This window comes from Lepisma saccharinum, chromosome 30 (assembly GCF_977018435.1).
Source record: "Lepisma saccharinum chromosome 30, izLepSacc3.1, whole genome shotgun sequence".
NCBI classification, from domain to species: domain Eukaryota; kingdom Metazoa; phylum Arthropoda; class Insecta; order Zygentoma; family Lepismatidae; genus Lepisma; species Lepisma saccharinum.
In genome coordinates this window covers 38,609,591-38,628,761 of record NC_139258.1, presented here as the reverse complement: position 1 = coordinate 38,628,761, position 19,171 = coordinate 38,609,591, and the positions used below count along the sequence as shown (strand labels likewise).

The 19,171-nt window shown below is 38.6% G+C and overlaps 1 protein-coding gene across 2 annotated transcripts in view; it reads right to left on the bottom strand.

Annotated features, from left to right (window-relative positions):
• Positions 1-19,171, bottom strand: part of LOC145981776 (DDB1- and CUL4-associated factor 13) — a 65,232-nt gene that overhangs the window by 40,979 nt on the left and 5,082 nt on the right. For both annotated transcript variants that reach the window (XM_083115193.1, XM_083115191.1), the window contains exons 2-4: positions 11,064-11,263; positions 8,774-8,971; positions 5,249-5,417 (exon numbers count right to left, since the gene is read on the bottom strand). In XM_083115193.1, the coding sequence (XP_082971319.1) occupies positions 5,249-5,417; positions 8,774-8,971; positions 11,064-11,263 (567 nt within the window). The remainder of the gene's footprint in view (positions 1-5,248; positions 5,418-8,773; positions 8,972-11,063; positions 11,264-19,171) is intronic.

Sequence of the window (19,171 nt, the reverse complement as noted above, 5' to 3'; positions counted from 1 at the left end):
CCTATGGAGAGTGAATCATGCTTATTAAAAGAATGTCATAAAGGTACAGGTCAGGGTGGAGTAACTCTACAAACCTTACGACTTGAAGAAGCAGCAGAAGAGAATGATGAAGTAAGCTACACAACATGGGAAGGCTGTCAACTTGTAAAAAAGTCAGTGGCTATCGATTATTTTCTTCAAGAATTTTCCAAACGGCTGTGAAGGCCGTAACCCATATTTATATGAAAAATGTGCAAAGAAAACACATCTCCCATACTAAAGAAAAATCATAAACATCTGCCCAACACTTAGTCATTCATTGTGATTTTGCAGAGAATTGGTCTGTTGCTCTGCCAGGAGAAGTACAGGGCACTGGCAGAATGACCTAATATCGATTTTTACAGCAGTGACCTATTTCAACAATGAGACAACAAGTTTTGCAATTATTAGTGATGACACAAGACACGATTCTTCTCGTGCTTTATTAGCACTTCAGAAGATCAAAGAAATCCTTGGTGTTAAACCATACAGAACCAGCATAATCTCAGATGGGGCTACTAGTAACTTTAAAAACAGATTTCAACTTTATGAACTTTCGAAATCACCAGCTCCCTCAGAATGGATTTCTAGTGCAACTGGACATGAAAAGGGCCATGTGATGGGGTTGGAGGTCTAGTGAAACATCATTCCACTAAACACAATCTAAGCCTGTAATACAGGCCATTCAGAGTTCAACAGACTTTGTCCAAACAGTTACACAGTACACTACTGCAATCAGGTTGATACTTTTACACAAACATATGTGGAAGATTTTCGAGCTAGAAAACTGGAAGATTGGAAAACCATTGGACCAGTGAAAGGAATCCAAAAATCTCATGTGTGGGCTTATGATGGAAACAAGCTCTCCATTTCAAGACCAGCGGGAAGCTTCATGGAATATGTTTCATTTGGCAACAGTGAGGATATAACAGATGTTAAACTGCATGATCTCCAAAGTTAAAAGACTGGAATGTTTGTAGCCTGTGTGTACGAAGGTGGTGGCAGAAGTTACACAGGTCAGCAATGAATTACAGGAAATTACTGTTAATTCCATGCTGCCTCATGGTCCATGCATGGGTACTGCTTTCCTGACAAGAAACAGCAAGCTTATCCCACATGTTCTATCCAGTTGCATGATATTCTAAAGACAATTGATCCTCCTGTCCCTGTTAGTGCAATAGCAAGAGTTCATTCCATCATTAAAAATTCGAGAAGCAAAATGGAGTGCTCCCCTTTTCAGGATATGTAGTTCCCTTAGATATACAACTCCTGTAATATTTTTAGAATATTTGAGATTGATGTTTATGAGATAAACATTTTTTTTAAAAAAAAAAAAAAATGTTTAGTTTTAATTGCTGTTCCAATGTTGGTTTTGGAGATATTATTTGTTTATATGTAGAAACACAAATACTTCAAAACAAAAAAAGATTCATTCATTTATCTCTATTTGTTGAGAAGATATTGAATTTTAAAAAATTTAACAGATCCAAAATGGCTGCCACACAGCCAACTTTGAACAGCTACATCTCGAGTGAAAATTATAATTAAAAAAAATACAGTCAACTCTCGATTCAACGACCTTTCACAGTTCCCGGGAAAAGGGTCGTTATTTCGAAGGGGTCGTTATTGGAATTTGCACCAATTTTCAGCTTAAAGGGAGCTCAAACGGACACAAAGATGCCTAGGAGATGGTAACACCATTTATCCTGGTAGTTATACAACCTGTTATGCACAGGATGCGTGTTGTGAGAAGGAAAATAGAACAAGAAAAAGTTTTCACAAAAGAGAATTTAAAATAATGTTACTTTGTTTCAATTGTGCACAGTCGTTGCTTTTCCAGGAAATTCTTACATTTCTAGTTCATGAGAAACCCGTTTCTGCTGAGACCTATGGAAAAGAAAACAATCTCTCCCTTATTGCAAGCGAAACTCGAAGAATCTTGACACCAGTCAGACTGGTGCCAGCAAAAGTCGGGAGATAATCGGGCAGAATGAATGTTTGATTTTATACGGGTTTACTGGAGCATTGTCTGTTACAAGATTAACTGGTAAGATTAGATCTCTCGGGAGAAACAACACAACCTCTCTAGGTACCAGACAAAAAAAAATAAAGGCAGGGCTGTAATTTTCGTTCTGGTTCGGCTGCGTAAAATACATTGTAAAAAAAAAGTCACTTTTCTTTGCTTCAACCAACTTCATTCACCCTCCTTTCCCATTCAAGGGAGCAGTCCAAACACCTTCCTTGACTTGCATTGTAATCCAGCGTGAAAAAGGAAATGCGCAACTTGCGATCTATTTTCACCCAATGCGTATTGTAGGACAGGTCATTAAACAACGTGGCAGTCGATAATCATTCGGGTTTGGAATTGAATTTCACTTTAAACTGTATATTTAGTCCCGATTAGCCCATCAGCGTAAAATGAACTGAAAACAAGCTTTATGTAACTGCGCATTTTCACATATCAAAATGGTAGATCGTTATTTACTCTCACGTTAATCGACCATTTAATGTTGGATTTAGGAGTATTCTCGATGTCAAACACCCACCCCTCCAAATGCTTTCCCCTTGAATAATGTCTTTTTAATCTGTCTCAGCGACCATTCCTACATTGAACACTCCTTTTTTTTTTTCCTCCACATGAATGGTTCTGAAGAAAAGTAAATTAAATTTACGTTTTGCTTATCAGAAGGCGCAGAACATGAAGTTATTTTAACTCTTGTTTTGCTTTCTGGAGATCAATTTCGTTATTGTCAAATCCAAACAGCTTTGCGAGATTCAAAACAATAACTTTTTTCTTCGCGCTGGATGAGTCATCACTGCGCTGGATGAGTCATCGCTGTTATAGGCAAGCAAGAGATTTGCAGACGCTAGACAAAACACTGGCGCCAGCTGCATCGTAAAAACAAGGAGACCCGCTGGAAGTTCGAGCAACAGGTGGCGGAAGAGAAAAGTCCCAGCATTTTAAAGATAACGCAACTGTCGAAGACGAACTTTTAACAGCACTGTAAAGAAGAAAGAAATGACCCTTGCTTTACGTTTTACCACGCAACAGACAATAATACGGGCAATATTTCCTACGCAGACAACAGCATTAAAAAAAATATATAATAAATAAATTTAAAAAAAAACAACTGAATTCTGCAATTATCAACATTGCCGTGCACACCAGTGGCGGAGAATGAGGTGGGGAAAGGGTAGAGGGTCACCTTTTTTTTTTTTTTTTTTTAACTTGTTCTATGGTTCTTGTTCGTTTTCAAGAATATATCCAGAACTGGTTACCCCATTTTAGACGTCAAAGGAAAGGAAGAGGGTGGGTCCTTTTCCACCCTCGCCTGTAATCAGCCCGCATCAGCAAGAAAATCCTGGCTGAAACAATCTGCATCGCCCCCCACCCCCCTACGTTTGCTGACAGGAAAAGAGGGAGAAGTCAGTCAGCCAACGGAACACTTTTTTTTGGCAGATATTACGACATCGACACAATTAGGAAAACGTATGAAGTGGGAAACGGGAGTTATGATGCACGTAAGAGCGAAGTAAACTTTTGTGGAAACCTGGATGACAACGCATTAAGCAGGTTGACGATCTTTAATTCACCTATGTGGTTTTGATTATCTCTAACAGTTTCGCTTTTTTATGAAGTGTTGCAGGGAACAAAGAACACGTTTTGAATGAAAGCGGTTACCGGAAGTTGTCGGCTACAAGGCCGAGAGTTGCTCACTCACGGGAACCTGCTGAACTCTAGGTCAGAGCTGGACAGATGGGCCAGACTTCCAGGTGCCACACATCTGTATTTTCGAACATTCCTGCGATCTTATCTCTCAAGGTGGTGTATTTATCGATGAAAGAGCTTGACCTGCCATACACATTGGCAAAGACTGCAAGTCCAGCAGTCATATCAGGCTGCTCCCACCCTTTCCCGCGAGTTTTCAGCAGCTCTTAGGACAAGGAAACAAGTCAAGTCGATTTAAAATAACATCCAAGCACATTCGATCTTCTCTTCTCGCGTATCCAAGAGCAAGCAAGCGTGACAAAACAAGCCTGGCGCGTTGGGTAGCGGCAGTCGGGTGCGGGGTAACAATGGTGCACTTGAGGGAGGGGAGGGCAGAGGTCAAGTGCTATTGGATATCACTCAAGCATGGTGTGGTGGTGGTGTCTATTTTTAGTTCAGACCTAATTGTGAGCGGTAGAGCGTTCGTAAAGGGAATGAGTGGAGGAAAAAACAACGCATTTTTCAGCCAATTTCCTTCAATTTTTCAACTTTTTTTTTTCAAATTGTTCTATCTTTTTCTAAATTTTTCACGGTTCCCGGGAAAAGGGTCGTTACTTCGAGAGGGTCGTTATACCCAGGGTCGTAGAATCGAGAGTTGACTGTATGTATTTCTCAGATTCTCTCAGTTTCACATACTAAAATTTCAGGAAAATCAGATACTATGATTCCCACCTGTCTGCCTGTCTGGAGATGGATTTGGCCTAATTACCAATGACTAGAGGCATGCATATTTTGTTTTTGACGAAAACACAAAATGTCAAATAACATGCTGTATTGTTCATTTTTCGTTTCTGAAAGGTATGAGGTGCATTTTCCTACCGTGTTTCGTCACAAAATGATGCGAAATTAACTGCAAAATGCGAAATAGACCATTATACACAACATTTAGAGTTTATTTACTGACGCAACACTTTCTCAAGTTTGAATAACCCTGTAAGTTATGCAATTCATGAAAAATGATTAATTCTGCTGTAAATATTTGTGTCATGAGCCGGCACATTCGAGAAGCAAAAATTGACTCCTTTATACAGGAAAAAACTTAATACTGTGATAACTACATAAATGTGCTATTAGAAGAGATATGTTTATTTTGTGTAATAAGTGCACTTTTAAAATCATATTTAGGATTATATTCACAATTTTAAAAGGAAAATGTAATCTTGTATTCCACTTTTGATCTCATTTTTCACCACTATAACACCAACATTTTATTTTATTTGCCACTTTCAAACCCAAAATTGACTCAGTTTTTGTATCGAAATTTTGCTGTTTTATTTACCAAAAATATGTGCCTCTATTAATGATGCACTTCAAGGTTCATGTAGCAATAAAACATGAATATCCAATCCTTAGCTCGGTCACAGTAGGTTCTAAAAGCACATACCACACAACCACACTGCTTGACACGAACATGTACCAGCACATTTAGGACTTAAATTCATTACACCATTTATTACATACCCAGAATGTCTTTCTCCACAGGACTGAAGCGTACACAATATAAAGAATCCACACCCCACTGGAAAACTTTAATTGGTTCATTGCGGGTCTCTTCCCAGATCTGGCAGGTATCTCCACATGTAGCAAAAGTGTCCAAGTTTTGATGATGGCTGACACTAAAGATTACAGTCTGCAAAGATGGAATGTTATTTTGTTGTACATGATGTTCAATTACATAATTAAATAACATTGCACTTGTTTCACAACAAGAAATTTAGAGGACACCTAACTACATTTTATACACCATGTTCCGATTTGAACGATTTCAACTTGTTATATTTTATTCATAAATTGTCAAAATAAGATACAATTCCACATACGTAATGTAACAATCCAAGTTTAAGTGCCAATGGTTATCGTAAAGTTAACTCACAAATGCTATGTGAGCACCCTTCGTTACTCTGCATACGTAATCAAGCTCCATCCAGACATGTTACAGCATGTTCAGTATGTTATCATCTGGTTTGCAATGCAGCACTAATGCAATAGAGTTCTTTGGTGGTGGATCTTTATGAAATCGCATATGAAACTGATGTTGCACACTCATGACCAACATACTCTTGCAAAATTCTTTCCCCGCACTTCTGGCAGACATTTTACAACTGATCAGCCTGGCACTTAGCGGCAGAATTTAGAACTACTGGGACTGTTTAAAAAAACTAAAGGATGTGTTCAAATGTATTTCATAGGATATTCGATCGATGATTATGTTGTATTGATCATAGAATGTATTTGTATTGTTCAAATCTATTTGAAACACTCTCGAAGCTTCAAAAAATTCTAAAATATAAGTTTAAAGTAAACATTTGCATTTATAATCAGAGGCCTGCATGAGATATTGCCCTTAACATATCATGCAAGCAAGGCTAAAAAAAACTTCCTTCAGCACGTTATTTTCCCAGCTGCTTTATTTCTGACTGGCTGCACTCTCCCTCTTCCACTTCCACCCAATTTCAGTTACAAACCGACATGCCCGCTGTCACCGGATGCCCTTCATCATTACGCAACCCTCCCACACCAACACAAACACCCCTCCCCCCCCTGAAAACCATATTTGCATCCCCACACATTGCACCTTGGGAAATAACCAGTCCACAGACAAACCCACACCCACCAATGAACCTAACCCTCTCCAAAACAACCATACTGTACTCAATTTTTCCAGCCATAAAATCACTGATGAAATAGCTGTTTTATCCAAAGGCCTTACCTTCTCCCTCCAACTAATTCCGCCTGCTTTTTGACATACACACCTTTGCCCGCAACCTCCGATGGTAACATTTCTGGGCCAAAAACCCCTCACTCCAAACTACTACCAACGAAACCCACCCAAGCCTCCTTCAATTTTGCCCCCACCCCTCCTCCCAAGATCCTCCCCCCTGCCTACCATCCATCCCTTGGAAAGGTACATAACGGCCATCATTTCCACCACTTCTGACAGCCCACTCCTAAATGACCTCCACAACCAACCAAACCTCAACCCCTTCCAACAGAAAGCTCTCCTAGATCTCCGCAACAATCATAACTTCAAAATCCTCCCAGCTGACAAGGGATCCACCACAGTGGTCTTGAACTCTCAACATTACCTGGCAGAGGCCACTCGCCAACTGGCAGACTCCTCCACCTACAAACCCACCTCAGTTGACCTATCCTTCGCACACCTCAACAAAATCCAGGACTTCATCGAAACCCGTGGCCTCCCTGAAGGCCTGACAGCTACTACCACAGACATGTTAATTCCTGACAACCCCCGCACCCCACCTTCTATCTACTGCCCAAAATTAACAAACCTGGCAACCCTGGTAGACTCATTGTGCCCACCTACAGAAAGAATCTCAGCATTTGTTGACTTCCATCTCCAGCCTCTTGTGAAAGCTCTACCCTCCTACCTCCGAGACACCAACCACTTCCTCCAGAAAATCAGCACCCTTCCACCATTGCCCCCAAACACCATCCTTGTCACCATTGATGTCACTTCCCTCTACACCAACATACCCCACTCCCATGGCCTCCAGCTCCATAGAATTCTACCTCAATAGCAGAACCAAACCTCACAACCCCAGCACCAACTTCCTGACCCACCTAGCCCACCTTGTCCTCACATGTAACAATTTCACCTTTGAAAACCAACATTTCCTACAGATCCGAGGTACAGCCCTGGGCACCAGAATGGCCCCATCCTATTCAAACCTATTCATGGGCAAACTTGAGCAAGAGTTCCTGGATACCCAACTCCTCAAACCCCTCCTCTGGCTCCACTGCATCGACAACATCTTCATGCTCTGGACATGTGGAGAACCATCCTTATCAGTTTTCCTGGACCAACTTAATCACTTCCGTTCCATAAAATTCACCTAAACGCACTCCCCCAACCAGATCACCTTCCTGGATGTGGACGTGCACATCGAGGGAGGACACCTGACTACCTCTATCCACATAAAACCCACCAACCACATGCAATACCTACACTTCTCCAGCTACCACCCGTTCCACACCAAAAAAGCCATTCCATTCTCCCTGGCCCTCAGGGGACAGCGCCTCAACACTTCACCCACCTCCTGCCAGAATTATAACCTCTGGCTAAACTAAGCCCTGGTCAACCGTGGATATCCCTCCACCCTGCAAGCTGTCTCACACACCACTACCACCAAGAAACCTGCCGCCACCAACCCACCTGCACTCATCACCCAATATCATCCCCACCTCAACAAAATCAGGCACACAATAAACTCTCTTCTCCCCAAACTCCACAGTTATCCTGAAACCAAAAACATCTCTCCCGACAAGCCCAGAATGGTTTTCAAACACCCCTCCAAAATCCAAAACATCCTGGTCCACAACACTCCTTCACCACACAACCAACATCCCCCTGCACATAAATGCACCCGCCCCATTCTCATTACCTCTCACACCCTCCACGTGCACATGGCCACTGGCAAATTTACCCTCCACACCTCAAACCTGATCTGTGGTGATTTTTTGCTGGGGGGAACATCAACTGCCCTCAACCTCTGCATCAATAACGACCGCTCCTCCACCCAAAACCAGGACTTCACCGAATCCAGAAGTGGAATTGCTTGTTCATTTTGCAACTTTTCCTCTTGCAGACTCCAAAATGCACGTAAATCCCATACAATCTGCAAAATTCTCTGACATTTCTGTTTTACAGATGCGTAGCAACCCTGAACATATATACATATATTCCCGGATTTTACATTTTCCCACATTATACATTCAGTTTTCATAGTCCCAACATAGCAAAATGTTATAAAAATTCTCTCTATTTTACATTTTCGCACAGTTTTTAAGCTAACTTGCCTGAAAAATGTAAAATCGAGGTTACACTGATCTTAAGAAAATAACAGACACTCGTAACTGCAAATGAAAATAGCATCTCATGGCCGGATAGATGTCAAGGTATAAAAAGTCTTAATTGTAGGATTAATTTAATGTGTAAATAAACACATCGATGTGATTATACCCTACCTTGCTGATGATAGTGTTAGTAGGCTCCTCATCCTCTCCCCAACCAGGGCATTCACTCTTCCATGTTTTTATTGTTTTATCATCACCAATTGTCAGAAACCGCTCCCCAGTTGTTGCAAAAGTGATATCACGAACATAGCCTTCATGACCTTGGAAACTTCTTACACATTTCCTCGTGGGAATGTCCCACATACGGAGCTGGAAGGGAAAAAAAATTCACAAACATGCACAAGCAATCTCTTGCAGAAAGAATGCAAATGGCATCAGCAAATACGAAATCATAAAATATACAAAAACAAATACCCAAAATCTGCTTCAAACCATCAGAATGGAATATCCAGTTGTTCCATAATATTCATGATTTCTTTTTAAATAATTATGTTACTTTAAGTAACATTTAGTATCACTTGCTGTTGCTATTAGGGGAGAGTGGGGGAATAAGAAACACGAAAAATTAACATAGCCAACAATTTTAAATTTCTAGCATTGATAATTTTTTCTTGCATAGTTGGTAACCCAATGTACCCAGAAAAAAATTATGAGCTCAATTCTGCAATAAAGAGAGCACACAAAAATTATAAAATAATTTACATTTTTTTTTAACCTTAATACCTCAATAGGGGTAATAAGAAACAAGCTGTGTCTTTTAATGCATTCTATCTATTAAACTGGCTGGAGTAAAAATATACACTCAACATGTGTATCTTATTTACCCATAAAATTTTGGTGCAAATTTTTTTATTTTTTTTTAATACAAAGGAATGAAAATGCTAGAAAATAAATGTAATGGCCAAAGTTTTGATACAGCTCTATATTTTTCAAAGCAAAAGCAACTGACATCTTCAAATGCTTATTTCTAATAGGTTTTATAGTAAATAAACAAAGACTAAATAAGAAAATCATATTTGTGACTTTATAATGTCCTTTTTCTTCTCTGCATACAGTGTTTTGATTCAAACTAGGTCTGAGCGGCTTAAAGTAAATGGTCCGTTTCCATTTAAAGATATAGGGCCACACAAGATAAAGTCTTTATGTACACTTTGTATGTCATCATAAGAAGGCCAATTAAAAGTACCCAAAGATTATTTGAGGAACTTGATTATGCAGCTGTCTTCTTGCACTTTACTAACTCGCTCCACATACCAGCTGATGCCATAGTAAATGGCATAGTATCGTTCTGGCGTAATAGTATCTGTTTCACTATCTTCTTGATCTCCATGAGATGACTTCTGCTTGCCATGATGAGAAATCAAAGTGTTATTGATTTTTGCCGAAAGCAAGGGGTAATAGACATCAGTATCTTACTACCCCATTTGCTTTTCATATTTGGGGTAATAAGATACATGACAATAATCAATCTCTATTTATGTGACAGAAAATTAACAAAATAGGACCAAAAAGTCCTATCTTCTGTCCACAGAATCACGTAAAAAATATCAAGAATGTATAATCTGTATTTACTATAGAAAATAATATTAGTGTGAAAACGCTACTTTCCAATGGAAAAGTTTCACACAAGCATAAACAAATGATGGAATAATCTTAAACATAACCACAATCTTCTTGATTTTTTTTACAATGATAGACAATTAATGAGGCTAGCTTGTGATTTTTTTCAAATTTTTACTTTCACAAATAATGAAAATAAAAAATAAGTTTCTTATTAAGTATCCCTGTTTCTTATTCCCCCCTCTCCCCTAATATGTTTACTAGATTTGCAGGTGGATTTCCTACATTGCCACACTTTAAAGTAGATCTGACTTTACAAATGGCAGTCATGTACAGAAGCAGGTACAGTCACGGACACTTCTAAATTGTACGAGTAATTAGTAATCCCACTTAAAGTCAATAGTATTATTACAACCCAGAACTGTTGATAATATTAATCCTTTACACTGTACAATCTATCACAAAAGGAGGTTTTGAAGTGCATGCTTCTTCAACAAGCAGATACATAAAATTTTCAGTTATGAAACTTTGGCAAATACCAACAAAGTACCAATATAAAATGTACCGATACCAATAACCGATATAAAATTCCAAATGGTCCTTGAAGAACCTGAATAGTTCATTGACCTCCTTAATAAATGTGTTTCCAGGTGACTGCAGTGCAAAAGAGATGCATATTTACACATTTACGTTTTTAAAAAGTAGGGTATGGCGATTATCCATAAAAGATATAACAAAATGGAAGAATTTTGCACTAAATTATAAGATATTTATAGATATAACGGATTGTTAATTTTACCGATACCGATTAATCTGTCACATTCCTAGTAATTATTCTTACCTCTCCATCATAAGAACCACTGAGAAGGCATGAGAGACTGCGAGGATTTTTGGCTAAACACGCAACACCATCTCTGTGGCCATCAAGGTTGCCTACAAATGGTTTGGCAAACACACGTTCCAGTTTCACAGCATTGATTGCTCTGGTATACTCCCTTGGAGCTTCAAACGGATGCAGGCTGGGGTCATAGTTGCGAGGAACTGGAATTAAATAATAATAAACCAATACAATGAACAATAATAAAAATTAATAATTTAATACATTTCTTAAATGCTTGCACAATCAATCAACTTGTAATAAACAAAATACGAGGCATATTTTTAAAGTAAGTTCCGTTTTGCAATTAGGCCACTGTAGTGCTGCACTCGCCGTTTTGCACATGCGCGAAAGTCCCGCGGAGTGTGAGCTACGTGTAGTCATTCACTTTCTAAGTGCAAGAGACGTGAAAGTGGCTGAAATCCATCGGCAGATTACAGAAGAGTATGGACACAACGCTATGAGCGATAGCATGGTAAGAAGATGAGTGAGGGCATTTATAGATGGCCGTACAAACGTGCACAACAAGGGACGAAGTGGGCGACCGTCCGTCATTAACAATGACCTGGTGCAGTAAGTTGATGAATAAGTATGCGAAAACAGAGTTTCTCCAGGTTTCATTCTTAATGTATATGCTATGGATAATTTGGGGATGTTGCATATGAAAAACAGAGATAAAAACTTTGCAAAAATCTAAGTGATGGACATCCATATTTTGTTTGGCACCCAGACAATTAACTGCTTTAATAAGCAAACAATCACTGTCTATAATGCGTGATGCATGAAGAAGGAAACAATGTTGAGCAGAAGGAACAGAATATGTCTGAGGATACAATTAGAAATTAATTTATCAGCTAAGAGTGCAGGTGCAGGAAGTAAGGAGATGAAGCACTAGGAAATACTATGACTTTTTTTTTACCATGTTTGAGAATAGGAACTACATATGCTTTCTTAAGTGCATGAGGAAAGTCATTCACAAGAGCATTTATTATAAACACAAGCTTATGGTTTGGATATGATAAGTGTTAGATGTTTTAGAAATATCACAGGAATATCAGTGATAATTTGATGCATGTTTAGTGGAGAAGCATTTTCCCCTTCCATATAATCTAAATACGAACAGCTCTTTGCAAGCAGCCATTTGTTTACTGTCCATACTGAATATGGAGTGTTACTGCCATCTACTCCACTTGCATGGGGTGTGAAGGGATATTATATCTCTAAATACTTTCATTGTAACATCAGGTTTAGGACCGAAAGCATTAAAATAACTTCCACAAATGCTTCCAACACCATAACATGTAACACATGGTGCCACACATGAAACATCCTTCAAGCCTAGCATGAAAATGTGCCCGAACTCAGTGTCTGTGAGAACTATAAACCAATAAACAGCTGCTTGCTGCAAAAGGAGGATGTTAGTCCAGAATAGCTTCCGGGTGTGTGGTCACATCCTACACCCTCAATTTCCCAAGGAATTTTTCTTTTTATGAAGATTGTGTGTTGCAAATTCTGAAGAACGAAATTTGGTAAAAATCTGATATTCCCCGGACACACATAACTTCTTCGATTTGTCAATTTTTGACATTTGTACTTACCTATCTGCTTCGCGGAACATTCTTTAAGGTGTATTCATGTTTTTTTGTCCTGGAATTGTGGGAAATTTAAACTTAAAAATTATTTTTGTTTGAAGTTTTTTAGTCCAAATTTCCCACCGATTCCAGGCTCCGCCCCTGCACCCCCAACCACTAACGTGGCCCCGCCTCCGCTCCGGCTTTATCTATAGTCTCCCTGTTAAAGGCATGTTAGAAATTAGCCAGAGTCACCTGCCCCAAACTTTTAAATTTGAAGAAATCCGTTACATCATACAAAACACCTTCCAGATGTTAGACAATGCTACAGGAACTTATTACCGTAAGTAGTTTCTTCTGTAAAAATCAGTCCGGGGAATATCATATGAATACCCAACATACTGGAGCACGGAAACGAGTATTTACGACTGTACAGTCGTTTAAAGTTGAGATGTAGACGTTTGAAGTTGCGAGGTGGAACTGTACCTGCAGCCATGTTAGTTTCGTTCCACCCGTACCGATGGATATATGTAAAAGTCGGGTTTTCAGGGCTATACCCCAAGAAATTTCATAAAAGTTGCTGGCTCCAAATTTCCGGGCTCCGCCCCTGGGGTAATTAACCTACCGCTAACCCGCCTTTCTCTATAGAGTCCCTTTGGAAGGCAAGTTAGAAACTGGCTGGAGCCACCTGCCCAACACCAAAAAATTAAACCTCAGAAGGTAAATTACCCCTTTATCCATTATCCCATTCCAGAAGTCAATCATAAAAAGAAAATGTGTAGAGGTACGCCTGTGACATGAATCCATGATGGAAGCCCTCAAAAACTGTGTTGACGTTACGTACGCAAGGAATTATATTACAAAAAAGTAAGTTTTGTAGCACACAGATGTGAAAAAATTACCTTCCGTGCTATTATGAAAATATTTGAAATGTGGCCGAAATCGAGTGTAGGATGTGACCACGGAGCTTAGCTTTCAAATAAAAATTTTGTTTTAAATAATACTTGATGGATCTTTTGACTGCTAATGAGTTTCTCCAAGATTCGAATTTACTTAAACAATCATTCTTAGTATTCTAAAACAGGGTAGCTACGATTTTTTGATTATGAAATTCCCTGACTTTTCCAGGTTTTCCAGACCAGAAATAAAATTTTTCCAGACATGTTTGTCGTCATGATTTTTGCTTTTGAACCTCATGTTTTTCAATTAAATATGCAGGCACGTTATTATGAATATACCCAGTTATTAGCTGAAAATTTACCAAGTGATTAATATAATGCTATTCAATGAAAAAATAAATAACTATTGTACTTCCCAATTTTCACTGTCATTACAATTAAGGTGGTGTAAAAAAATCAATAAAAAAATGTGGCATTTATCAAAGCTTTACAATGTAACCTGTATACAACCTCAATTAGCCTACATCAATACAAATGAGAAACAACAGAAAATTAGGTCCTGTACCTTTAGAAAATATGCAATAAGTTTAATGATTATATTTTTTAATTTATTGAAAATAGTATGCTACATATTACGGAAATTCAGAACTTGAATGGGGCCGGTGACCAACCATACACCTAAAAAAAATATATACGCGGGCCATACTTTGGAATCAAATATATCCATTATTTGAGTTTCCCACATGCTGGAACCAATTTTATATTACAGAAAGCATTGAAATCTGTCTTTTAAAAGGTAACAGTTCCGAATGTTTTATGATTTTTTTTCACATTTTCCTAGCAGGAAGACTAATTATCATAGAATTTTGGCAATCATTGTGACACGAAATTTGAACCTTCCTTAAAATCATGAGCACTATTTGGATTCGAAAAAAAGTTATTTATGTTGAAAAAAAACCTTGAAAATGACCTTACTCAATCATAAAGGCTTCCCACGGACAAGGTATTCTCCGGTTGACAAGCGACAGTAAGTATCTTAAACTAGTGGGAATGAATGTAGAAATAAATCGGAACCTTAGTAGAGTGCATTTAGGGTCATTATTTTAATTCTAAGACAACCAAACCTGACATTCCTAACCTAACCACAAAAGCATATATTCACAAAATCTTAAGAATCGAAATTGAACCATGTAAAAGTTGCATTTGTAACATGATGAAATCGTAATAAAACAAAAGGAACTTGGGCTCATTTTCACCACTTTTCAGCATAATTTCATTCTACATGCAAACAAAACGTAAAATTACTATCGGCATGAAACCAACATTCCTAACCTAACGACGACGTGTGACCAGCGTACGTTTAATTCCTCTATTTCGCACCAGTTTTTTAAAAATAAATTCGTTCTACATGCACAAAACACGTGCATATTCGAATATTGACATCACTGATACTGCATAAAATCACTAATTTCTCGGGTGTAACACAATAGGCGTAGCTAGAACTTCATATTTGGGTGTGCACAAAGAAAAAAAATTAGGTCTTGTACCTTTATAATAGCATATTTTGCAACACATCACTTGACTCTTTAACTGCACTCATGTTTGTAAAGGAATATGAATTCACTAAATGACAGTGTTGAAAAATTCTGAATATATGTAGTAGAAAAAATAAAATTGCATAGAAATTACACACACAAAAAATGTTCATAAATGTTACAAACAAATACATCAAAATACACGTCATCTATAACAAGAGAAGTCTGTCAAAAGGTGCAATGTTCTTAAACTCATCAATAACTTCATTTACATCAATAGATTAAGCTTTTTCCTGTTCCACAAATAGCAAGAGCAGGGCTTCAAATTTATCCTGCTTCTGAGTTGCTCTTAATTAAGTTTTAACTTGGAGAAAGCTCTCTCACACGTACAGCTTGTGACAGGTATAGAAGAAAAGCGCTGCAGTACAGAGTAGAATGCAGTAAATATCATCTTTCTCCAATGACATAAAAAGAATCGAAAATCTATCGACACCCGTTTCATCAGCGAAAATGCACACGTTTGTACCAAGTAATGACATTTTCAACTTCTTACAAACTGCCGCTTATTTTTTCTCTCATTGAAATATCTGTCTTTAATTCTCTTTGATAAAGTAGCCCATTAGGGTGTGCCTAGGCACACCCGGCACACCCCGTAGCAACGCCTATGTGTAACACATCTCTGCAATGTAAAAACTATGACAACGAGCAAATGAACTAGTTGATCAGGTTGCTTCTGAACGGGTCGCAAACGAAGGACTCAAATTCACAGAACAGGTTCACGGGGGAACGAAGTAGTGAGTCCCTTTGTTTTTACTCGGCGTCTGCACCCATCCAGTGTGACGTCAACCACAGCCAGTTACGTGAAATTCTGCTCTTCAAGCTTTATTGCAGATCCAAAACCAATGAACTGTCTGAACACCAACCTGCTCCGCTTCACCTATCAAAAGAGAATGGGTTTCGAACGGGTGTGTTCTTGAAGAAAGAAAATTTCTTCACTACACACAAAGCTAAAGCAACATTTTTTCCGCAAGAAATTCTGAGGATGGCTGGTGCGTAGGTTTAGTCTTGAGTAGCTTGTTCTATAAGGAAAAATCTCACGCCTCTCCAAATTCCGGTCTTGAACAGGTTCACAAAAATGAGTTGCAAAATGAACTGATCCAAGAACCTAGATCCGAGAGTGAATAAATATAGAATTGAAATGCGAAGAAATCATAATTCTGTACGTAACAGACTAGAAGTCATAATGACGAGAGGAACAAGTTTCTGAACTGAATCTTTTGGGGGGACTGGAATCACAAGAACCGAATTCGGAAGTGGAAATGAACCGTTCGTTCATTTTGTAACTGGTTCTCCTGCAACTCCAAAATGCACGTAAATTCCAGAAAATATGCAAAATTCCCTGACTATTCCCTGACCAACCAAATTCCCTGACTTTTCCCTGTTTTCCAGGTTCTCCAGTCGCGTAGCAACCCTGTAAAAGAATTCCAAATGTTCCTGTGCAACTTGTGAAAATATGCAACATTCGGAACCATGAGTCAAATCGAGCCTAATTGTATTGTCAAGTGGAACCATGAGTCAAATGGAGCCTAATTGTATTGTCAAGTTTCGACTACTGTTTGCTAATTACCAGACAGCAACAAAACATCGAACACCTGTTAGAAGTGTTTGGATTTTAAATTTCTTGTGTGACGTAACATAATGTCGAATGTGATAAAAATGTCAATATGCGAAAATGACATGCGATGTGTTGTTTAAATGCCATTTCGATGAAATCGATCCTGAATATTTTTTTTTATTTCTGGTATTACAAGATGACCGGACTCCCCCCCCCCCTCTGATTTTCTTCATATTTGGCATACTTACTAATTGAGGCCTGCTAATGTCGAATCTGAAGTTAAAATTTGTCGGAAACTCCTAGAAATTGCAAAATAATTGCAAACCATTGACATGTGGTAAGGTTAATTTTGGTTAGTTAGGCAAACATAGTTGAAATTTCGTGTCGTGGTAGTATCAGGATCTGGAAATTACAAAATAACTGCGAGCCATTGACGCTAGCCCCACGAACCATTGACATGTGTTTAGGTTAGTTTCAGTTAGGTTAGGCAAACATAGTTAAAATTTGGTGGGTACTATTATCGTATGAGGGAAACACCTACAAATCATATATTTCCGACTTCTTTACATTGCTAACATGTTATTTTCGAATGTGGAACATTTCTTAAGGTGAAATAATGTATTTCTAACTAAGATAATGTCTATTTCTTCTATTTACAAGTACTTACTGTTACTTGTTGTTTCGAATTTGTAACACATTATGGCCGTGATAGCGTACTGGTTTAGGGGGCGTTCTGAGTGTGTTTTGTCGATTTATGCAGTGTTGCACACCTCGTTCACCGAAAAATATCTACTTTCGTGCCCGGATTTGAAATTATGCTAATACGTCGCAAACCATTGGTGTTAGCCTCACAAACCATTGACGTTAGCCCCAAAAACCATTTTCCGTAAGGTTAGGTTAGGCAAGCATAGTTAAAAAAAATTAAAATTACTCGACACGTCATGTCCTAGTGAAAACACGGCGATGCTGAAACACTGGCTATGGGGTTGCATCATCTTAACACACGGAACATTGCACTCTCATGCAGAAAGCAAATGGCGGGAGCAGAAACAGCGTGTCTGACAGAGATTTTCGCAGAAAACAAGGTGCATTCACATTAAAATGGATCAAATCTACATTCAGGAACTTCCACAACGCTAAAGAAAATTATTTCCGTAAGTACTTTCTCCGGCAAATTTGAAGGAATCTGTTTCCCTCATACGATAATGTTACCTTTTGGTGTCGTGGTAGTATCAGGAATATATATAGGCCTACGAGGGTCACTATTTATATTTTGAGCCTAACAATGAAAAAACAGGAATTTGGCATTGAAAACTGCTTTATTGTTTTTCGAAGTATTCTCCTTTATGGTCAAAACACTTTTGCATTTGTTCAAACCATTTGTCAAAGCAGTTTTTCCAATCTTCTTGAGACACCTCCATAATATGGTTTTTGAACTCATCAACGGCATCTTCCGCTGACGAAAATCGTTGTCCACGCAATTTATTCTTGACATTCGGGAACAAGAAGAAGTCATTGGGTGCCAAATCAGGACTGTATGGCGGATGACCCATCAATTCGATTTTTTGACTGTTCATAAAGTCGGTTGTTAGACGAGATGTGTGACAGCTGGCATTGTCTTGATGAAGAATGATCTGACGGCGTTTGTTTGTTTTCCGTATTTGACCGAAGACCTCTGGCAAACAAATTGTTGTGTACCATTCAGAGTTGACCGTTCTACGTTCCTCTAAAGGCACAGCTGCCACATGACCAGTTTTCCCGAAAAAACAGGTGACCATTTGTTTCGATGTGCTTCGAGCACGAACAACTTTTGTTGGATTGGGTTCATCTTGAAACACCCATACAGTCGACTGCTGTTTACATCCCGGCTCATATGCATATATTCATTATTCGTCACCTGTTACAATCTTATATAAGTCTTTTGAAGCACCACGATTGTATTTATTGAGCATTTGTTTGCACCAATTGACGCGAGCGTCTTTTTGAGTTCTTGTCAAATTGTGTGGGATCCAACGAGAACATAGCTTTCCCACAGCTAAATGATCATGTAATATTTTATATATGCTGGTGTTACTAATGCCTATGGTTGCCTCAATCTCACAGTATGTCACATGACGATCTTGCAGTATTAGGTTTTGCACAGCATCAATGTTTTCTTGAACAACAACTGAGTTTGGACGACCTTCGCGAATCTCGTCGGTGAGCGAATGGCGGCCACGATTAAGTTCGTTATACCAGCGTTTCACAGTGGCAAAGGATGGGGCTTCATCGCCAAATGTGGAAGTAAGTTGATCGATGCACTCTTGTCTTGATAATCCACGTCAAAAATCGTAAAAAATCATCGCACGAAAATGTTCACGAGTTAATTCCATTTTATAGTTGTCGCGCAATCTCCAAGGCAACATAAACAACACAAATGAAGCTACTGACAAAACATTTGAAGTACGTTATG